Source organism: Sorghum bicolor, chromosome 1 (assembly GCF_000003195.3).
Source record: "Sorghum bicolor cultivar BTx623 chromosome 1, Sorghum_bicolor_NCBIv3, whole genome shotgun sequence".
NCBI classification, from domain to species: Eukaryota; Viridiplantae; Streptophyta; class Magnoliopsida; order Poales; family Poaceae; genus Sorghum; species Sorghum bicolor.
The window spans coordinates 55,607,971-55,631,908 of record NC_012870.2 but is presented as its reverse complement, the minus strand read 5'-3'; the positions used below and the strand labels follow the sequence as shown (position 1 = coordinate 55,631,908).

Sequence of the window (23,938 nt, the reverse complement as noted above, 5' to 3'; positions counted from 1 at the left end):
CATCCTGTGCATGGCGGTTGATGACAGTGTCTGTGGCTCGCAAGCTATAGGCCATGGCCTGGCCTAGCCAACCAAGCAATATGACCCGTGGTGACAAGTGATGGGATTGCCAGGTACATAGGTCTTCGCACAAGAGCAGAATAGTTTGAAGTTTAAGCCGCATGTTGGCATTCGACGTGCATCGGACCTTGACCCACCAAACAGGGATCACAGAGGCAATGTTTTCAGAGGCTTTGCCCTTAAAACTCATTGGACATGTGTAAGGACCTTGATGTCGCTTAAAGGAGGGTGAATAGGTGTATCTAAACATTTCTATGCAACTCAAAGTCACTTATCAGCAAATGTCAGAAGTTATGACAGTTCGAGTTTGAACTTCCGACATCATCAGAAGTTATAATGCATGTCAGAACTTCCAACATTGTTAGAAGTTATGATGCATGTCAAAACTTTCGATGCCTATAGGGAATGAACTACAAATGCTCAGATGAACTTTATGAAGCCAATAACTTATAACCCCACTTCCTAGTGGTAACATAAGACTATCCAAGTACCTTTTTGCCCTTAGAATGCCACCAATTTGTAGATCAAGATCAACCCTAAAAATAGCTTGAGAGAGAGACAACGAAGAACACATATAGAACAAAACAAAGCAAAAACACAAGAGACAAGGTGTTTATCCCATGGCTCAGTTCGCACCAAGGCTTGTCTATGTCCATGTTGTTGAGGAAGCCACATAGGCTTTTCATGTCTCTTTCAACCCTATCTTTATTCTCAAGTCAAGAGAGTAATCTCTTGAGATGAGGGGTGATTTCACTAGATGATTAGAGTGTGTGGCAGAACCTCCTGAATTAAGTGGCCCACATACACCCATCGTTGTCTCAAAGACTTCCAATCGGCGTGTACGAGTTCCAAATGACTCAAGAGGTCTGTCGGGTGTCCTCGGGAAACCCGAATCATCCACGTTACATTCTTTTCAGGAATTCCCTCATCAAGCGTTACAGTATTACAACATTTCATGGATAAGAGAGATCAGAGTAAAAGCGGAAAGATTACATAACATAGATTGAAACTTAAGTTCAACGGTTACAAACCATAAGTATTTAATACATAAAAGGTTCGGAACTTATTATTACATAAACCATAGATCACACAACAAGTTTTACTTGCCCAAGGTCACACATCAGATTCCTCGTCATCACTTTCCTCCACAAGAGTAAAGTAACAACGACCATCAAAAGGATAATCAAGAGGTTCACCTGCAACAGGGGTTAATAAACCCTGAGTACAAAAGTACTCAACAAGACTTAACCGACTATAAAAGAGGTGGAGACTCAGGTATGCAGGCTATAGGGATTCAAGGTAAAGCTTTATCAAGATCAAGTATTTCTTTTGCATAAAAGCTTACTAAGAGTAAAGCCTACTTTCAAGTTTTAACTCAAGATTATCACTTATAACTAGCCAAGATCATTATCCAACTTTCATAAGCAAATCACCTCTTTCTTATACCAAAGATTCACTTATTACTACGATGATGGGGTGAGGATTGAGGCTCCATATCCGAGGAAACACGGCGATTCGAATCGATTAAACCCAGCTGGGGATTCAGTACCACACGACATATGTAGGACTTAATCTTGCATATGTCAACCTTTTCTATAGATCCTCCCATACAAGAACGGGTCCAGCGTCACCCGAGAGTACAGTACACCACCGTCCTACCGCCAATCTAGATGTTTCCCGGTCATCTCAGATCCGTAAGGTGGGTACACGCTACTCTCGCCATCTCTCCACTCCCAGTACGCGGTTAGCCGTTCTCAAGTATCGGAATAGCTATAGGTAAGGCTTACCAGCGCATGTGGGCTGTACTCAAAGGTCTCAATCACAACAGGCCAACAACGGTACGGTCCTTAATCGACACAGTTGGAGACACTACTTTAAGACTCCATTCTTAAAGCAAATCCACCGACCGGTCTCAAGTTTAACATTATCGACTACAAAAGTATGCCACAACAACCCTTCAAACTTTCTCATTTGAAAAACTTATCTAATAAGCAGGGCTAAGCATACTAAGCATTTTCATAAAACAAGTATCAAGGTTAATATGGAATCATCAAGGTAGATAATGCAGCAAATAGGATTCACTCAATTCCTATTCACCTAATGCATCATATTAACTCAAGTGATATAAATAACTTTATAAAAATACAAGGATAGGGTTTAATGTCCGGGGCTTGCCTTGACCGGAAGGGACGTTCGACAACTCAGCAAAACCCGAAGGATCCACAAACTCGGAAGCAACCCACTGAGGATCAGATTCTTCCGGAGCGTATTCTATACGTAAAAGTGCATATGCATGATTATGATATACTCATGGCATGATAAAGACAGGTTACATGTTCTTGGATGATAACAACAAAATATGATTATCTCGAGTACAGTTTACCTTCATGGTAAAGAAACAAACTAATCTAGCTATCAAAGCATGGATTATTATTAAACCAATTTTATCATCTTTATTAAACAATGTTGTGAAACCATCATACCACAAAGATCATTCATATGAAATAAACCATAACCAGGGAGCATATCATGCTAAGTGACCACTGGTTGTCAATCAATCCAAAATACCACTCAAATTCTAAAAGGATTAAATATTTCTATTTCTTTTATACTTATTTTAAATAGCTTTATTAAGGAACAGAGCATACTTTATCAAAAAGAGTTGAAATTATTCCTGAAGCTAGATAATAGTAACACAAGTTCACATATTAAATTTCATGATTTTTGGATATACCCATAATTTACTAAAAATCATGGAAGGTTTATTCATTAATAAACAGAGGCAATTTATAGATACATGCAAACTATCATAAAATAAAATTTAATATTTTTCCTACACTCCTTACATTCCCTGGAACCTACACAAAAATTTTTATAAATTTTGGATCAACACATAATTTATAGCATAAATTCAAACATCAATCATTTTTAAACAAAAAGAAAAAGAAAAGCAACACTGTGCCTCTGCGGCCCAGGAGCTCGGCCCGAGCTCGCGCGAAAATTGGCCCAGCCGGCCTTTCCCCGCGCGCTGACAGATTTGCAGAAAAACCCTCGACTTCCCTAGAAACCAACCCGCAGTCTAGACTACTATTCACATGAGACTACGACTTCACAAACAAACCCCTCCCCTTTCTCATCTTTACAACTGCGAGGTCCCCGACGCCCCGGCCGTCCAGAGCGCGACACCACGCGGCGGCGCGGCTTACGCCGGCCAACTCCGGCCACCCCGAACCAAACGGAGGCGAGCACAAGCACCAGCAAGCAACCCGCAACCGAAAGAGCTAGAAAACCCTAACTCTACTGTTCTAGCGAACTCTGGCCACGAGCGGCGGCGGACATGGCCGCGGCGGTGCTTACTCCGGTGACCCTGTACCGGTAGAGAAAGAATGGAGAGGTCAGGAAGCATCGGTTTCTCACCCTGGGTGTGCTGACGCCGAAAGAAGGAGCGTAGAACAACCGGGTGATACTCGCCCACGCGACCAGTGACTCCGGCGGCGAGCTCCGACGAAGAAGAAGATGTCCCGGTGACAGCTGTGAAGCAAAGGAGAAAAGAGCGAGCCGATGAACATCACGGAATCATGCCGAAGCAAAGACGAGAGAAAAAGAGAGCAGAAAGTTGCCCGGATGGGCTGACCACGACGAGCTTGACCACGGTGGCGCTCTGTCGCCGGCGGAAAGGAGAATGGTGAATTCCGGTGCTCTGGTGCGAAAGAGGAAAGAAGGGTGGGTTCTGGAGATGCGCAAGGAAGTAACGAAGATATGCCCACGGTGAATTTTGGATTGGAGTGGAAAGCTGTCCGTCGGTGCTCCGGTGGCAATCGACGTCGGTGAGCGCGAAAGGAAGGGACACGTCGCGCTCCACTTCGCCAGCAGCTGCTTCACCTTGCCACGGACGCGAGCACGTGCTTGGACGAGGTGAAACGGTGGTTCACGCGCTGGCAAACGCCGATCAACGCTCGGCTGTCCACCGCCATGAACAGGGCTAGAACTTACCCCCCCCTTCCCCATTTACCCCTTTCTGTCCTTTTGCAAAAATCGACCAAAAGTTGAACTGAAGTCAAATTTTCACCAAAAAGAAACTTGTATAAAATTTTGTGAGTTACAAAACATCTTTTGGTGGCCAGAGCTAAATCTGAGTGGAATGTAGCTAATTTGGCCAAACAGTTTTGAAACTTAAAGTCAATCCAAAGAAACCCAAATTTTTGAATTGGGGCAAAATAGAATTTCCAAAATTACTTTTGATTTTGCATAACAACTTGAAAAACTCCCAACATGAAAGTTGTTCAACTTTTTAAGCTCTACAACTTTCATGTTGACCATTTTTCAAAATTCCAAACAGATTTTGAATTGGAGATTCAAATTGGAAAAGGGGACACTTTTTGGAAAACTGTATTTTCAAAATTACTTTGAATTTTGTACTGAAACTTCAATAACTCAAAACACCAAAGTTGTACATCTTGACAAGACCTACAACTTTGCTTTTGAACTTAACTTCAAATTTTGCTTAGTTTTGGAATTGCACAAAAAGAGGCAAATCTAGGGTTTTTAAACTAGGGTTTCCCCCCTAAGCTTCTCGGAAAACTTCCACCCAAGGTTTTTAAAACTCCAACAAAATCATCCATACACAAAATAAGCACACTTTAAATTCCTAAACACATTCAACCAAATTTAAACTTATTTTAAGTTAATGCATCAGGGTTTACTTAACAATAAACTATGCAATGCTCATGATGACATGTCATGTTTTAGTTCGCTTAACACGAGAGTGTTACAGAGTGATTACAAATCCTCATCCTATTCCTCGCGTACTCGCCCTGTGAACTCGCTCTTAATCTAAATTAGCCCTTTATGATTTAAAATCTTACAAAAACTCAACTCATAGCATATTATAAATAGCAAACTAAACCCTAAAATAAATATGTCTTGTAATATGAAATCTTGCTTTGTTTATTTATATAGAGTTGACACCATAAAATTACTTTTGCTCTTTAAATATTGCATTTTGTAACGAAGACAGGTTCCCCATGAGATTACTTCCTCTCGTGGGGCCGAGGATTGGAGGAAAAACTCCCCATGAATGTTCGTAGAGACGGGGACAAGATTTTTTTCTCCTAGTGGGGATAGGGAGCTATCCCTCAATGGAAAATTTCTCATTGATATCCCTAATGTGAGCTCGCCATGGCTTGCTCCATTGCAGCCCTTACTTGGCTCGACCCCCCATGGCCATCGCTGCGCCACCACCACCCCCGCAGCCCCGTCTAACTACTTTGCTCCGCTATACAACAACAAACAAAAGGCCACCTTTCTAACCCCTACTCATTTGCCCCCTACCTATCCACACTGTCGTCGTCTGAACCCCGCTACCCTCACCCATTCATGTGCGTTGGCTGGTTTCGCTCTGGCTGCCATGGTATTATGTGTAGAAAGAATGAAGTAGAGCACAAGCACAAAAGAATCAGCAGAGAAAATAGAGCGCACATCGTGAAGGAATGACAAACATGTCACAATTTTTTGGAAGGATAGGTTTGTCCCACATCTACAGGATATACTCCCTAGGTTATGACTCTCTACTGTCCGTCTTTGGACCAAACACAAGTAAAAGCAGGATCGTCATCCCACTTCATCCCTAGAACCAAACATTATTTGGCAAAATTTTCTTAGGGGCAACTACATTAGTGTTGTCTTATAGTGTTGTATCATATAGTGTCACATATTCATGAGATGATTGAACAAACCAATGCATACAACGGTTATTTTTGAAGTTGTCTTATAACAATTTAATTATTCTTAATTTATGCAACCAACAAAAGAAGTTTGTGAGTAATATGGTGACATTAAATTTTATAATGGTGAAGTTGTCTCGTATAGTCATAAATATTTGTTCATGAGGGTTACTTCATTAAACAACCACCTCTTTCAATCACCTTCCTCTCTTCTATTTGTCTAAGAGCAAGGTTAATAATAGAGCCAAGTGTTTGACTATAAGCCAAGTGATTAGAGCCAAGTTATACAGTAAGTTGTCTCATACTTATCTCTAAGACACATTCTTTTTTTTTATTTTTCCTCACAACACTTGCTATTTAGGCCCACCACTATCTATGCATCCGTGTTCAGCTTGGTGCTTAAATGAGAGTCAAACTATCATCTCTCTTCTGTTTTCTTTCCTCCGCATCAACATTAGCTTGTCTATAAACCCATTATTGTACATATTTAAAAAAAGTCCTTTTCTATATGATATTGTATGAGATGCCTTTAGTTCGGGTTGATATGTAGCAATGTAGGAGTAGCTGTTTTTTTAGGCCAAGGGATAGATGATGGGCATTAAGACAAGGACGTGTGTGCCAAAATCAAGGAAAGACAAAGGTGCGGTGCATCCAATTGGTTCCCTCGACAAATCCTACCCACACACAAGGCCCTAAAAAATATCATCCCGTTTCCTTGCTGTATATAAATAATTTTTTCCCTCCTATTTTAATTTTCTTCGCAGAAAAAAACTAGTAAAACAGAAAAATCGAGTAAAAATGCGCTGCTAGCAGGGGTGAGCGGGCCGAGGACGGAGGCTTCATCTCGTGTCGACGCCTTCCTCGCCCTCTCCGTCCGTCTCGTCTTCCGCTCCTCCGCAGCTGGACTCGTGCGCTATTCCCCAGGCCGCCACTCCCACTAGGGTTTTCCGGATTAGGTTTCTAGAACCTTCCGTCGCCGCCTCCCCATGCACGCGCCGCCGCTGGTCGCGTTCGCAGGGGGCGCCTGCCCCGCCACCGCCGCCTCGTCCTCGCCGTCGCCCTGGCTGGCCTCGCCGCGGGCCGCCATCCTCGCCGCGCCGGCGAGGCTCCTACGGTCCCGCCGCGGGGCACTTCGGCTGGAAGCCAAGGCCGCGTGGAGGGCTGCCGGAGGGGGACGGGGCCCGAGGGTCCCGGCCAAGGGCGCTGTGCTCGCCTCCTATATGGGCGCCGAGGAGGTGGTGGGACCTTCGTCGCTGCTCGACGAGGAAGGTTTGGTTTGCTGCTGCTGCTTCCAAATGTAGCCCGCCTTGCGCTTATATTGCCTGTATATCTTTTTTGATTGTTTCGCGCAAATGACTGCATTTGCGTCACTATCCACTGTCGCTACTGGTGTCTTTACTCTAGTGATGAAGGCACAACTGCCCAGCTGAAGTAGTCTTATGCCAAACTGCTTGCGTAGTCGCATGGAATGGACCTAGGAATTTCACATGCTGACATGCCACATTAATACAGAATCACCTGGTATGCAGAGAAACTGACGACTTCATTTTTCCCCCCTATTCACGTCGTGCAGAGCTCATTTCACATATCAGAAAGGAACTGGATAATGGAAAACTCCCTGCAGATGTTGCCAGTAATCTGGAGGAGTTGTATTATAATTACAGGAATGCTGTAAGAACTGCTGGGCTGATCTTTGCTGTATTTTATATGTACTAATCAGCTTGTTATGATTCATGTCTTGCGAATGTTTTGCTTTATTAGGTTCTGCAAAATGGAGATCCTAATGCATATGAGATCATGCTTTCAAATATGACGGCTTTGTTTGATCGTGTTCTACTGGATGTACAGGTTTCACCATCTACTCTGATTTCCATCACAATTTACTCTGGCAATTTTATTTATTTTCCAAGATGGTCTTTCATATCATGCTCCATCCTTTTTGCAGAATCCATTTACCTTTCCACCTTATCACAAAGCTGTGCGAGAACCGTTCGACTATTACATGTTTGGTCAGAACTACATTAGGCCTCTGGTAGATTTCAGGTAATACAAAATCTGACCTGATAACTTTTCCATGTTTTATTTTCAAATAATTTACACAAAGTTTGTTGTACATCTTATGGAAGTTATTCCTTTTGACTGGGGTGGATAGCATACCTTATCAGTGTTAGAGGAGAGCCATATTACAGATATAGACTGAGGAGACCAGAATACCAGATCCTGGGTTTAGAGCCACGCGTGTACAGCATACTAACAATCAGCTTTGCTCACCATTGTTGCCTTCATTTGCTGTGAATTAATTATCTAGACCATAGAGTTTGGAGCCTCCTTTGTGTTTTCATGGTATGCAAACTTATTGTAGTTTGTAGTGCAATGGCAGATTGGTAATTTCCAAATAAAACAAATGTTTTTTTCAGATATTCCAGCATGTTGTTGACTGTTGAGGTTTACATTTTGTTGAGTCTAATATAGATGAAGGTGATAATATGTGCTTAATCTATAGTGTAACCTTTGTTTCCATTTCCGGAAGCCATGCCCCATTTATCAGCATCATCTTGCTTCAGTCACTTGTTTACTTATTTAACTATTAGTTTAGTGAGAGGAATTTTTTATTAACAAAAAAACATCTTAGATGCTCCAAGCAAAAATATGGATCTCTAATAGTGTATGGAAAAAAATCCAACAACAATATGGATGAATAGAACATACAATTCATCTATGTGCATGCAAAATTCGAGCTTGAACAAAAAAAATTGCAAGGAGAAATAAAAAAGAGAAACCGGCATGTGAACTGTTACAGGTGAAACTGCTCATATGTAATCCGCAACCCACCAAAATTCACAAGCTGTTTCCTCTTTTTTTCCCTCCTTGCACAACTTTTTTTTTCAAGTGCTTTTTGTCGATCTCCTCCATCAAGGCATATAGGGCTATTTGCTAACATATTTTAGTTTATTTACTACCAAAGCATGCCAGGAGACTCAATAGTTCCCTTATCTTCTGCTAACCTCATTTCATCTGCTCAGGAACTCCTATGTTGGCAACATTTCACTTTTTCATGACATGGAAGAGAAGCTGCACCAGGTCAATTCATCTTGTCATTACTATAGTTCACATTACATTCAGTAATTGTCATTACAGCACTAGATCTTACAATGGTACTGTCAAAGTTTCGCTAGGTGCCAGGCGGAATCTAGGCGCTGATCCCTAGCCTAGAGACTAATCAGGATTAATCGCGCCTAGGCGTTCCTAGGCGTTTTGGCAATATAGCCATAATTTATTTATATATACTATTCTACACCAAACTGTTATACCGAACAGAATTCAGTATTGTTCAGTATTCGTGTTTCAGTATTATTTAGTATTTCGTGGTCCTGGGTGTTGGACAAGATGATATTGAACACTCTTCAGTATTGCTCAGTATTTTTTCTACTCAGTTTTGACTTGCGGTGTAGAATAATATTCTACACCTAGGGTGTAAAATAGCGTTGTCGTATATATATATATATATATATATATATATATATATATATATATATATATATATATATATATATATATATATATACGACAACGCTATTTTATAGGGAAATTCCTTTCTACACGTACGTGTAGTTACTCTCATATTCAATAAACTACATTGTGTATGTATTCATACTTGTTTATCGGTATATATATATATATATATATATATATATATATATATATATATATATATATACGGTAGCGCTATTCTACACCCTAGGTGTAGAATATTATTCTACACCGCAAGTCAAATTTGAGTAGAAAAAATACTGAGCAATACTGAACAACGTTCAGCATCATTTATGACTACACCCAAGACCCTGAAATACTGAAACACAAGTACTGAACAATACTGAATTTTGTTCAGTACAATAGTTTGGTGTAGAATAGTATTCTACACCTAGGGTGTAGAATAGGAGAGTATACTCTGTAGCTAGCTACAAAATACTTTATTTTGTAGCCAGGACAGTCATGCGCCCGGCCGCACGTCTGGTTTTGAAGCTGGCCGATGGAGCTGCATGCCTGCATGCACATCAACATTTACTATCGCTAATTATTATCCTGCCGGACACGCAATGTTCACGTGGTTGTCAACATATGCATGTTCTCTGATTATAGTAACTGGGCTATTGCAGATCTCAATTACGTTTTATGATAAATTTTAAATGGTTTACTAGAATTCTTTTTATAGAACAATGCTTCACTAAAATCTACGCTGCCTCTTTTACGGTAATCAATTTACTAGACTTACAAATAGTTATAGAATCTATACTATGCCTTTCTACCCTTACTAATTAGAGGCATCATTATTACTTGATTTTTACAGTAAATTTTACTATATTTTTACAGTAATCTTTACTAGATTTTTACATAATTATTTACTAGAAATATATGCCTGATCAGCGCCAACTTGTAGTTACGATAATATTTTTACTATTGTTTTGAGAATTATTTACTAGTAACACATCGGATGAATTACTAACCACCGCATGTGTGCTTGCGATATCATCTCAAGAAGATCCACATGTTTCTTTTTACGAGAAAGATGTTGACAATGAACTATGAAATAATATGCTGAATTACGAGAATGGTGTTGGCAACTGACTATAATATCTCTCTGAAGAAATGCAAAATTTGGTACATATGTTTCTACTATGAAATGTCTAGCAACACGAAGTGAACCATGTATCTTTGCTGCTGCTGTGTGAATCACAAACTCATTTTGCCAACAGATCTGCAAGAATAAATGGATTATTATCAATCTAAATGAAGGATTGAAGGGTGAGAAATGGTAAAAAATGCGCAAGGGAATACTTACCAAGAAGAATGCATGCAGACGGACTGACGGAGGGCGGCCGTGTCGGGGAAGGATGCAGAGAGGGAGGTCGTGCCATTGCTCAGCATCTCCGCAGCGGCCCTCGCCTGAGCAACGAGAGAAGGGCGTTGCGGATGCTGCTGGTCCCACGTGTCCTGTACTCCCGTCAGGATGGAGGAGGTGCGAACAATGGGTGGTTGGGAGGATCGGCCGCTGCTGTCGGAGTGCAGGCCGCGGTGATCCCAAAGGTATCGCCGCAGGTTGCTGTCACTGGTGTTGTTGTTGGCTCGTTGCTAACGCCGCCGGTACCGGAGCCGTCGTGGCTGGGACATCATTCCGGTAGTGCGGGAGCCATCGTGGATGGAGCGCTGCTCGCCGAGCGCGTGAAGGCGGTGGCCGCCATCACCAGTTGGTGACCCGCGCCGCGCCGGTGGTGGAGGACAGACCCAGTGACCCATGCCCCCATGGGGACACCGCCGCCATCGGAGGTGGGAAGGACGCCGCCACCTGTGCTTGAATTGGAGAGGACTCGACGCTGCCGCCAGTGGGAGGAGCCGTCATGCCGTGCACTTTTGTGGGAGGAGCCGTCGTGCGACAGAGTGATTTTTGTTCGTGACTACCCTCGGGAAGGAAGTGACGTGATTAGCGGGATCCTCTGCGGTCTAATTTAATCCCTTGATTTACGATCCAAAGCAAGCAACGGCTGAAGGATTTAGTAAAACAGACATAATTTGCGGGGTGTGGCTCCATTTGCATGGAGCACGCTAGGGGAATCAATCAATACATGCATGCATGCATTAGTGAGAAGGGACCACAAAGCCAAAGCCACACGGCTGACCTACCGTGGATGAATGGACGCGCATGGAGCGCTGGTGACACACGAGCCAGTTTTGATCTGGCTACAGAATAAGTCATTTTGTAGCTAGCCATAAGGTATTAGTTCTATATATATATAGCAAAAGGAGCAGGGGAGGCATTCAGTTTCAGAGTAACAAAGGAATCAGAACAGAGAGCAGCAGGGGAGGAGAGCAGGGAGCAACGAGCAGGGGAGGGGACTCACCCTGGTGCTGCCGCCTAGGGTTGAGGCCGTCGGCCGGCGGTGAAGACCTTCCAGGCGGGGTGCAGGCGAGCAGCTTACAGGCGGGGAGCAGGCGAGCAGCTTCCAGGCGGGGAAGAGGTGACCGGCGGCCGGCGGGAAGGAGTTCCAGGCGGCGAGAAATGCGGCCGGCGGGGACGAGCCTCCAGGCGGGGGAGCAGGGCGATCGGCGGGGACGAGCAGCGCGACCTCATCGGACCAGGCGGGGAGGAGGCAGAGGAGCTAGGCCGGCGGGTAGTGCCCTCCGGCGCGCTGTCGCAGGCGGAGGAGGACGAGCGGGGGGCGCTGCGCCTGTAAGACATAATCTGCAGCTAAACCTTTCTTGTTCTGTTAATGATCATAGGCAGGCAATAGGCTAGCTCTTGGTCACATAGGAGTATGGCAATAGGCCACTCTAGTACAGTAGTTGGTAGAACCATACATCAGCCATACTTGGTAGGAGGATGATGTATGCAGTGTACTAGGAGTAGTTGGGGCTGTACCCAGCCATGCCTTGTGTACCTTATAGTTGGTACAAGGCTTGTATATATACACCATGTATGCAATGAAGCAAAGGCAGTTCAAGTGCCACATATTTCCTGGGTTCAGGTTTCAGCCAAGACTGAAACCGTGTGTGTGTGTGTGTGTGTGCCTGAGCTCGGCTCATCTTCTACCTTGGATCAGGGGAGAGGAAGAGGGAAGGTGAGCAGGGTCTGCTTACCTGGTGCCTGTGTGCAGGTGCCAACAATTGGTATCGGAGCCGTACAAGCCGTGTGCTAGGTCCATCGACCGGCGATGGCGGACGGTGCGGCTCGGAACGGTGGAGGGGAGGGCGCGGAGCGTCAGCTCCAGCCGGCGCCACCGCAGGTGGAGGTGCGCGTGGTGAAGGAGTTCGGCGGCAGCAGCTCCTGGCCCATGCTCACCCGCACCAACTACGGTGAGTGGGCGACGCAGATGAAGTGGAAGCTGCGCGCGCGGAAGTGGTGGCGGGCGATTGAGGAAGATGATCGCACCGAGGACGCCCAGGTGGGAGTCATGGAGGCGCTCATGGCCTCGACGCCGGCGGAGTACCACGAGGCGCTGGGCGCCAAGGACACCGCGAAGCAGGCCTGGGAGATGCTGGAGTCGCTGCGTGTCGGCTCGGACCGAGCCAAGCGGGCCAGGATCCAGCAGCTCCGCAGGGAGCTCAACGACATCAAGTTCAAGCCCGGTGAGTCGGTGGAGGAGTACACCCTCCGTCTTCAATCCCTGGCCACGCAACTGGCCACCTACGGGAAGAAGGTGGACGACGAGGACCTCGTCACCAAGCTGCTGTGCACCGTCCCGGCCAAGTATTCGCAGCTTGCCATGTCCATTGAGACGATGTTGGACATCTCCACATTGTCTCTGGAGGACGTGGCTGGGCGGCTGCAAGTTGCAGAGAGCCGCATCACGCCGGCACCGGAGAAGGAGAAGGCCAAGCTACTCCTGACGGAAGAGGAGTGGACCGCGCGCATGAAGGACAAGCGCCGGACCGGGGAAGGCTCCTCCAGCCGCGGAGGTGATGGCGCCAAGGGGCGCGGGAAGCCGCCGGCGGACAAGAAGAAGAAGAAGAAGAACACCGACCCCAACGCCTGCCGGCGCTGCGGGAAAGTGGGGCACTGGGCACGAGAATGCCCGGAGAAGAAGCCGGAGAAGAAGGGAGAGGTCCACCTAGCTCGGGACGACAGCGACGACGAGTGCGCTCTGTTGATGGGGGAGTATTGCGCGCTGCAGGAAGGCGTAGCAGGGGAGGCGGAGGCGGAGCAGGGGACTGCGCCGCAGGCCGTCGAACTTGACGAGTCTCGCGCGCGCGTCCTCCTTGGAGCGGACGGTGAAGAGCTGGAGCAGAGGTGGTACCTCGACTCAGGTGCGAGCAACCACATGATAGGGAGCCGCACCGCCTTCTCCAACCTCGACGAGTCAGCCACCGGAAGCGTGAAGTTCGGGGATGGCTCGAAGGTGCAGATTCGCGGCCGCGGCACCGTCCTCTTCCGGTGCAGGAACGGCGAGCACCGTGCCTTGACGGATGTCTACTTCATTCCCCAGCTGCGCACCAGCATCGTCAGCCTGGGACAGTTGGACGAACGCGGCAGCGAGGTCCTGATTCGCGACGGGGTGTTGCGGATCAGGGACAGGGAGCGGCGTCTTCTCGCCAAGGTATCGCGCTCTCGTAACCGACTCTATCTTCTGGACTTGAAGGTAGAGCAGCCCGTATGTTTGGCGGCGTCATGCAAGGAGGAGCCCTGGCTGTGGCATGGCCGGTTCGGCCACCTCAGTTTCGACGCGCTGGGCCGTCTTGGGAAGATGGTGACAGGGCTGCCGGCGATCCAGCATGTCAGCGAGCTGTGTGACAGTTGCCTGGCAGGGAAGCAGAGGAGGCTGCCGTTCCCGAAGACTGCCAGGTACCGCGCGGCGGATCCGCTTGAGCTGGTCCATGGGGACCTTTGCGGGCCGATCACGCCGGCGACGCACGGCGGGAGGAGGTACTTCCTCTTGCTCGTGGATGACTGCAGCCGGTACATGTGGCTGCAGCTCCTGACGAGCAAGAGCGACGCGGCGGAGGCAATCAAGCACTTCAAGGCGCGCACGGAGATGGAGTCCGGGAAGAAGCTGAAGGTGCTTCGGACTGACCGCGGCGGTGAGTTCACGGCGGCTGAATTCACCACGTACTGCGCCGAGGAAGGAGTAGGGCGTCATCTCACAGCCCCCTACTCACCGCAGCAGAACGGTGTGGTAGAGCGCCGGAACCAGACCATCATCGGCATGGCGCGGTCTATGCTGAAGGCGAAGGACATGCCGGCTGAGTTCTGGGGAGAAGCCGTGAGCACAGCAGTGTTCATCCTGAACCGTTGCCCCACCAAGGCGTTGAAGGGGCAGACTCCATTCGAGGCTTGGCACGGACGCAAGCCGAACGTCGCGTTCCTACGCACGTTTGGTTGTGTCGGCCATGTGAAGACCACCAAGCCGGGCCTCACAAAGCTGGAAGACAGGAGCACCAAGGCGGTGTTCCTCGGCTACGAGGAGGGATCAAAGGCCTATCGGCTCTACGATCCGGTCGGCGGAAAGGTACTGGTATCACGAGATGTGGTGTTCGACGAGGCGGCGGCGTGGAAATGGGACCAGGCGGAGGAGCAAGGAGGTGGTGGGCTTGGCGACACTTTTGTCGTGGAACACATGACGATCCACGGCAGGGAAGAAGGGTCAGGAGGGCCAGCAACCGGGGAAGCCGGTGCCACTGCAGCTCCAGAGGTGGAGGAGCCACCAGGTCCAGCGACAGCTGGAACGCCAGTCCACTCCCCGGCGGCTGGGGTGGGATCCCCAGCCTCGCCGGGGCTGGCAACGCCAGTGGCCGGAGACGTCGAATTCGCCACACCACCAAGTGACTACACCGAGTTCGTGGATGCTTACCACGACGGCGAGGAGGTCCGTTTTCGCCGAATCGAGGGCATCATCGGGGAAGCAGAGGTGCCTGGGGTCGCAGCACGGCTGCTCGACGACGACCCTGAACTTCTGCTGATGAGCGCAGAAGAGCCCACATCCTTTGCCGTGGCGGAACGCGACCCAAATTGGCGGCGTGCCATGCTGGAGGAGCTGCGGTCCATCGAAGACAACCACACCTGGGAGCTGGTTGATCCGCCGGCGGGATGCCGGCCGATTGGCCTCAAGTGGGTGTACAAGGTCAAGAAGGACGAGTACGGCGCGATCGTCAAGCACAAGGCGCGGGTGGTGGCCCGTGGCTTTGTGCAGCGCGAAGGCATCGACTTCGAGGAGGTGTTTGCGCCGGTGGCGCGCATGGAGTCGGTGAGATTGCTGCTGGCACTCGCAGCGGCCAAGGATTGGGGAGTCCACCACCTCGACGTCAAGTCGGCCTTCCTGAACGGCGAGCTGGCGGAAGAAGTTTACGTCAAGCAGGCGCCAGGCTTTCAGGTGAAAGGGGAAGAGCGCAAGGTGCTTTGGCTGCGGAAGGCGCTGTATGGCCTGCGGCAGGCCCCGCGGGCATGGAATGCCAAACTCGACGCCACCATGGCGGAACTTGGCTTCACACGGTGCGCCACGGAGCACGCCCTGTACACACGACGACGGGGGAAGGAGGAGCTCATCGTCGGTGTGTATGTGGACGATCTGATCGTCACTGGCGCGCGGGAGGAAGACATCGCCAAATTCAAGGCGGAGATGGCGGCCCGATTCAAGATGAGCGATCTAGGCGCGCTCTCGTACTACCTCGGCATCGAGGTGAAGCAGGGGAAGGACGCGGTCAGGCTGGGGCAGCGCGCCTACGCGCTGAAGCTGCTGGAGCGGGCTGGAATGGGCGACTGCAGGGCTGCAGCAACACCGATGGAGGAGCGGATCAAGCTCTCCAAACAAAGTGTGGCGAAAAAGGTTGATGCCACACGATACCGAAGCATCGTCGGTGGGCTGCGCTGGCTCACTCACACCCGGCCGGACATCGCGTTCGCGGTCGGGTATGTGAGCAGATTCATGGAGGATCCAAGGGAGGACCACTGGGCGGCGGTCAAGCGACTGCTGCGGTACATCCAGGGGTCTTTGGACCTCGGTGTCGTCTTCCCCAAGCACGGCGATCTTCGGCTGAAGGTGTTCAGCGAAGCGCCGCCCAGGGCAAAGGACGGCGAGCCAGGGCTCACCGTGTTCAGTGATGCAGACATGGCGGGTGATGTGGATGGGCGGAAAAGCACCTCCGGGGTGTTCGTTTTCCTCGGAGCAGCGCCGGTGGCCTGGCAATCACTGAAGCAGAAGACAGTGGCACTGTCAACCTGCGAGGCAGAGTATGTGGCTGCTGCTACGGCGGCATGTCAGGCGGTCTGGTTGCGGCGGCTGCTGAAGGAGCTCACTGGGAAGGAGTCTCAGCCGCCGGCTTTGCTGGTGGACAATCAGCCGGCCATTGCTCTTGCCAAGAACCCGGTGCTCCATGACCGGAGCAAACACATCGACGTCAAGTTCCATTTCCTCAGGGATTGCGTTGATGGAGGACAGATCACCATCGAGTTTGTCGACACCGGCAGGCAACTCGCTGACATTCTCACCAAGTCCCTCGGACGCCTCAGGTTTGTTGAGCTGAGGAAGATGATTGGCATGGATGAGGTCAAGGCTTAGCAGCAGGATTAGGGGAAGAACTGTAAGACATAATCTGCAGCTAAACCTTTCTTGTTCTGTTAATGATCATAGGCAGGCAATAGGCTAGCTCTTGGTCACATAGGAGTATGGCAATAGGCCACTCTAGTACAGTAGTTGGTAGAACCATACATCAGCCATACTTGGTAGGAGGATGATGTATGCAGTGTACTAGGAGTAGTTGGGGCTGTACCCAGCCATGCCTTGTGTACCTTATAGTTGGTACAAGGCTTGTATATATACACCATGTATGCAATGAAGCAAAGGCAGTTCAAGTGCCACATATTTCCTGGGTTCAGGTTTCAGCCAAGACTGAAACCGTGTGTGTGTGTGTGTGCCTGAGCTCGGCTCATCTTCTACCTTGGATCAGGGGAGAGGAAGAGGGAAGGTGAGCAGGGTCTGCTTACCTGGTGCCTGTGTGCAGGTGCCAACAGCGCCTGCCTAGGCCTCCGCCTATACCCCTAGTTGAGGCGATGGGCCTCGCCCAGCGATTAATTGCGCCTAGTCACCGCCTAGCGGAACTATGGGTACTGTGAATTCAAACCGTCAAGGTCTTTTTAGAAGAAGAGGATTATGTAAACCATCATTGTGTATTCTGTATAGAAGCCCAATGGCACCATATCGACATTCTTTAATGAAAATAAAATGTATATCACTCTGTAAGGATTGAATGGGAGCTGATAATTTGTTTCTCATTTTGAGAATTGCTTAGAGATATCTATTGGAACATTCAAATTGCAAATATTGCTTTCTTATAAATTATAATGACATCACGGCCCACAATTCTCATATTAGTACACATCTCACGTTGGAATTGATGTTGTTGCAGTGCTTTTCTTGATACACTTATGTACCATCAATAGTTCCTAAAGTTCTTATGCAAAATAGTACTGAAATATGTCATTGCAGGGCCACAATGTTGTTTTGATGTCTAACCATCAGACAGAAGCAGATCCAGCAATTATCTCCTTGCTTCTTGAAAAAACCAATCCATGGATTAGTGAAAACATAGTGAGGCTGTTCTTTGATTATACACATTTAAGTTATCAGTGAACTATTTGATCCAATCCAATCAAACCAGTTTAAAGTTTCCACCTGATGTAGGTTTATGTTGCTGGAGATAGGGTTGTTATGGATCCACTTTGCAAGCCATTTAGCATGGGAAGGTCTTTCGCTTCACCCAGAGCTTTTTTGACGTGTAACAATGTTGTCTGTACTTTCTTCCACTCCTATCAATTTGTAACTTAAGCATTTTCTCCCATCAGAAATCTCATTTGCGTGTACTCGAAAAAGCATATGAATGATTTTCCTGAGCTAGTTGAGATGAAGAGGAGATCAAATACCCGAAGTCTCAAGGAAATGGCCTTGCTTTTACGGTATCTTCCCTTACAATAACATGTTAGTTTGTAATCCTTTTTTCCCTATGAATATTAAGTCTCTTTCACTCAGATATCTTACCTTGATGACTTGTACCAAAAGCTGGTGCCTAATGGCACAGATTTATATCGAGTAAAAGAATAAAGAACTATACATTGCACAAAAAATCACAGATGATTTTCTCTGACCAATCAAACTCTGATGCTTCTTCAGTGATGAATACTTAGATTTGATATGATGAGTTGATGACTATGTAATTTTTAAAGTTTCTGTGCACCATTACTCATTTGCTAATGTAATTTTTAAAGTTTTCTGTGCACCATTACTCATTTGCTAGGTTCTTGTTCTTGTGAGGCGAAATATCTTTTCATTCTGGATTATCGTATATGTAATTGTCTTTACCTTTTGTGCTTGATCTCACATCTTCATACAACATTACGCAGTGGTGGCTCACAGTTAATTTGGATTGCACCAAGTGGTGGTAGAGACCGCCCAAATCCTTCAACAGGAGAATGGTACCCGGTATATTCTCTTGCCTGATGGTCTTATTCTTCCATTTTGACTTTTCTATGGAATATTGTACATCTTTTCTTTCAATGTAACTGCATTGCTAACAAGCAAATGAAATGAAATGAGATGGTACAGTGACAGTTGTAGAGGTGGCTGACAAAAATTATCTTTCTTTTTACCTAAGACAATGCTTGAAAAGTCCGCTGCTTTTGTAAGTATATGTTCCCTTATGTTTACTTTATCTGCTACATGCAACAAGGGCAGGCGCCATTCGATTCATCTGCAGTGGACAATATGAGGAGGCTTCTGGAGCATGCTGGCGTTCCTGGGCACATATATCCACTATCATTGCTGTGCTATGAGGTTATGCCTCCACCACAACAGGTACTGTACTTCATTAGTGCTCATGGCACTTGTTTAAGTATTCTTGCTGTGGTACCTCTTTGAAATTTTCCTTTCTCTTCGAGTTGAATAGGTTGAGAAAGAGATTGGTGAGCAGAGGGTGATATCCTTCCATGGAGTAGGCTTGTCAGTAACTGAAGAAATAAAATATGGGGATATTACTGCTCATACCAAGAATGCTGATGAGGTTTGTCAATAATATTTATATATATTATCATGCTTCTTGATGGTGCCTATGCTCCTGCTTCTATTTCTGTGTGGTAATTGGCTATTCATTGGCAAGAGCCAACATTCCTCAATCTTACTTTGCCTGTAAATAGCTGGCCTGCGAATTTTTGCTACACTATAAGCTGATTTACTTGTACCTTTTACATTGGAGTTGGGTGATGGAACTCCATTTCAGGTGGTTAGGTTGATAAGAGATTTTGGGTGTTACAAGCAAATAAGCTTCTACGGCTCTGATTGTTCTCTTACGGAAGGCAACTAATTTTGCTAAATGCCGTATACATTAATTGATTTAAAGTGGTGGAAATGTCTGGCTATCTATGCTGTTAGGAAAGTTGATATTAGGCCCCATTTGGTTTCCTCCAATAAATTTGAACTCCTGTCACATCGAATGTTTGGACACGTGCATGAAGTATTAAATATAGACTATTTACGAAACTAAAAACACAGCTACAGAGTAATTTGCGAGACGAATCTTTTAAGCCTAGTTAATCCATGATTGGACACTAATTCCTGTCACATCGAATGTTTGGACACGTGCATGAAGTATTAAATATAGACTATTTACGAAACTAAAAACACAGCTAGAAGCCTAGTTAATCCATGATTGGACACTAATTGTCAAATAAAACAAAATGCTACAGTACCTGTTAAACTTCAACACCCCGATTGGCCTAGTAATTTGGTCCCTTTCGTGTATGACTTCTTAGAATGGATCAACACTGGTTCATCTAGGGGTGGAGACCGGGGGGCGGGGGGCAGGGGCCTGGCCCCCCCATAATGTTGCACGGTCTTCATTAGTTCTCACTAATTACTAGTAGAAAGTATAAGTAAAGTAGTAAACAAGTCTTTCTAATTAATTATAGATTTTATTTTTTTCAAATACATCTCTTGATTGTCTAATGCTAAGTGTCTAAATAAACTAAATATGATGTGAACCATTGATCTATGAACAATGTCTTTTTTTATCTTCAGTTTAAACATTTAGCATTTTTAACAGATGAAGAGATTAAAGATGAATCACAATTTTTTAGCCAACATCAAAGTTGATAATTTTTTAAGCCGACATCAAGATCTGGCTGTGGTACCGTGATTTTTTTGTGGACCCTATTTCAATGCGATTATAACCAGATTATTGATGGCTGGCCGCGAGAATCATGAACAATCACACCAAACCATCTGTGGTGCTGACAATTCTTTTCACCACGCATGACTTAGCAACCACGAGCGCCCCCCCCCCCCCCCTGCCGGTTCATCTCTCTTTTCTCCATGGCATGAAAAAAAACATAAGAAAATGGCACATTCTTATTTTTGTTTATAGATGGAATTCAAGCTCTTGCATCAGTATGCAATATTGATTATATTTCCATGTTTTTTTTCTTTTGAGTTTATATAATATTCACAAACCCTACTGAGGCCTTGTTTAGTTCACCCCAAAAACCAAAAACTTTTCAAGATTTCTCGTCACATCGAATCTTGCGGCACATGCATAGAGCATTAAATATAAATGAAAACAAAAACTAATTGCACAGTTTGCCTGTAAATCGTGAGACGAATCTTTTAAGCCTAGTTACTCCATGATTGGGCAACTTTTGTCAAATAAAAACGAAAGTGCTACAGTGTCAAAATCCAAAAACTTTTTGGATCTAAACAAGGCCTGATTGTACTTGTAGCTGGTTGAATGGTCCATTGCAATGTAAGTTTTCCATTGCTCAATCTTTAATCCTTGTCCTCTGAGACAAAAGAGTTTCTTATTAGTAAGAGGTGTCCATGTTAACATAGCGCTTATTACTTTTCCAACGTTTTATTAGCTTGTTGCTCACGGACTTGTCTTTGTTTGTTTAGGGTCTGTTTGGTTCCCCTTGCTAAATTTTAGCCAACTAAACTTTAGTCTCTTTAGTAGTAGCTAAACTTCCAAAAACACTGACTAAAAGGAGGTAAAATAGTTTAGTTCCACTGGTCATCCAAGAGTAGCTAAAATAGTTTTAGCTGGCTAAAATTTGGCAAGGGGAACCAAACAGGGCCTTAATGTTGTTATATATATTCCTTGGAAATTTGTTGGTGATTATGACTTTGCTTCTCTTTTCTTTTTCATCCAGGGAAGGGAGCTATTCACAAATACTTTGTACAACTCAGTTGTTAATCAGTACGATGTGCTCAAATCTGCTATCTTTAGAGATCGTGGAGCAGCTGTATCAAACAATGTCATCTCATTGTCACAACCATGGAGATGAATGTTAGCTTTCTCAGTTTGGGTCGACCCTGATCTTCATTTCCTTGTGTCCTACTATTTGTTTGACAAATACTAGTATTAGGGTCCATTAAGTATGACTTGAAATTTTAAATCCTTAAAAAGATTGCGCTTGTTTAATTGTTGCCTGGTGTTTATGGGTAATTTTCATACTTAATGTTTATAGCGATCCACTGTTTACATCTGACAGTTACGGCTAGCATAGACATAGTAGCATGTAATCCCAGCGACTAGTGTATGTAGATTCCATGAGGTTATGTTTATTTTAATTGATTCATTTATACAGTAATTAATTTCTCTACTGTATGTTAATCTGTGTATATTATGTTTGTTCATTGACAACAACTCATTAGATGGGTGTCCTAACAGACGAATTTTGCTACTGTATTCAGGTCCAGATTTATTACTGAAGTTACCTTTTCAGAAGAGCAGGTGAACTGCCATTGTGCAATTTCACTGGAGAAACTCTTGAACTTTAATCTTTTTGATACCACTCGACTTTATCAGTCATGGTGGAGCCTGTCATTGTCATGCAGATCCTGTAAGTCTTGGGAAAACCTGTTTTACTCCCTTTGCGAATGCACTGACTCAACCGTATCAAATGCTTGTGTGCTGTGTTCTTGTAGTGCTAAGAAGTCTGTGGACAACTGTTGGTTGGTCAAGGGTGACTGGTGATTCTGCACATAGGGATCCTCGTAACTGTTGCATGCGGTCGTCCGCAAATTACTGGTTGCTCAGCAACGTGCTGGTTGGGCACTGAGGAATCCGTCAGGTTGCATCCTTTTTGCCTTGACGTCAATTTGTGTAGTTGAAGGTTGAAGTGATAAATTGTTTTATCTTGTCTTGTCATCATGTATATAGGCTCGAGTCTTTTTTGGCTCCACATTTTTTTGGAGATATAAAAGCAGCAGGAGTTATGACATGCCCTCAGTCGGCCCTCCTTGTTGAAACCCTTTGGATGTAACCTGTCTATTTCTTATATATACTCACTGAAAGTCAAGGCAAATACCCTGTGTTTCGAGTACGTGGCTCCATGACTACCTTGCGGCTCCTGTCTAGCTGGAGATGGAGCGTAAAGAATCTGTCCGTCTATTATCTGTAGCTGTAGTGATTTATTTCCTTGGGTTGGCATTGTGACGAAAGTGTAGATTGCCAGGGAGGGCGAAGGTGACAGGATCGGTGGAAAAACCAAACTCGAGCTGGTGAGACGGATGGATAGATGGATTATTAAGCATTGAGAGTTTTTTTTAAGGGCGAAAAACGTTACGAGTTTGATATGCGTTTGCATGGGAATGTGATTCCTGCGAGTGAAGCTGGAACCAGGCTTCGCATTCGTGTTTTCTGTGCACCTTCGGAAGAATCATTCGCTCGCAGTGTCGCAGGAGAAGAAGGCCTGCGCGGCGGGCCATCTAAACCTAACTCACTTCCTTAGGATTCGCGTGACGTCGTTTATGGACTATCACGGCATCTTTTTAATTTTTTTTTAAAAAAATATGCGGCTTTGCCCATGGTCCATGTGGCTACGTCTAATGTTGCTATCATATCGGTCTGCTATGTAAAAGAAAGGCTGTAGTAAATTCGATCTGCAAACACCTAGCAGTTCAGTGTGTCCGTGCATATTCTGGACCCTATGATGATGGTGTGCGAAGGATTCAATATTTTTGGCGCCTCAACAAATCTCGGTCCATCTATGTTCTAAGGCTCTGTTTGGAACACGGGAAAAAACTGTCCATCAGAAGCCATATTTATGGAATTGTTTTTGAAAAGGTGTACGCCGGGGGTATCTTTAGAAAAAGTAGTGGACACAGGTGTAGTGTGCGATTTTTACCTCCTGAATTTTTTAAAATTGGTTAAATAACTTCCTCAAGCGGTTTTGGACGGTGGTTATGTTGTAGCGACGGTGATTTTATTTTTTTCTTTTTTATTTATTTCGGTTAAATCTTTGAAAATTATAGTAAATTACATAAAAACATAAAATAAAAAATCTAATTTTGTTGGACTCCAAATGAGTAGATCTATATAGTGAACATATAATATAGTATGCTTTAGTACAAAATTTTTTTGTAGCTTTTAGATCTATGTTTTTCTATAATTAATTGGAATAATTCATAGATCTGAAGCTAAAAACTTTATCCTAAGACTGACTCCAACAACGGAAACGCAAAAACGAGACTCATTCCTGGTTTTGGGTCATGCACAGCGAATGGATAGCGCCCCAAAAACTCAGCTTCTCCAACAATGAACGCATACACAGCGGTGGCAGGGGCCGAGCAGCAGCAGGCGACGCTCCCCCATCCTCAACGACACCGGCGCGCCCCCGTCGAGCC

General features: G+C 45.7%; 1 protein-coding gene across 2 annotated transcripts; it reads left to right on the top strand.

The window, feature by feature from the left end:
* Window positions 6,538–22,635, top strand: LOC8055129 (glycerol-3-phosphate acyltransferase, chloroplastic). Of its 2 annotated transcripts, none has more exons than XM_021464451.1 (14): window positions 6,538–7,052; window positions 7,357–7,454; window positions 7,545–7,631; window positions 7,729–7,826; window positions 8,807–8,864; window positions 17,756–17,857; window positions 17,951–18,012; window positions 18,112–18,222; window positions 18,667–18,745; window positions 18,998–19,117; window positions 19,209–19,322; window positions 21,460–21,596; window positions 22,004–22,152; window positions 22,238–22,635. In XM_021464451.1, exons 1-12 carry the CDS (start codon window positions 6,770–6,772, stop codon window positions 21,592–21,594), a joined length of 1,347 nt encoding a protein of 448 aa, XP_021320126.1. In that variant the 5' UTR covers window positions 6,538–6,769; the 3' UTR covers window positions 21,595–21,596; window positions 22,004–22,152; window positions 22,238–22,635. The 2 variants fall into 2 exon arrangements, with proteins under 2 accessions (XP_021320126.1, XP_002467426.1); XM_002467381.2 differs by having other exon boundaries at window positions 21,460–21,615.

What these genes read in the sequence shown, in the direction of transcription:
- LOC8055129 (XM_021464451.1), top strand. Translation starts at nt 6,770, where the DNA reads ATGCACGCGCCGCCGCTGGTCGCGTTCGCAGGGGGCGCCTGCCCCGCC. An exon ending in AAGCCATTTAGCATGGGAAG is followed by an intron (nt 18,013 to 18,111) that starts GTCTTTCGCTTC and finishes TTCTCCCATCAG; the next exon opens with AAATCTCATTTGCGTGTACT. An exon ending in ATACCAAGAATGCTGATGAG is followed by an intron (nt 19,323 to 21,459) that starts GTTTGTCAATAA and finishes TTTTTCATCCAG; the next exon opens with GGAAGGGAGCTATTCACAAA.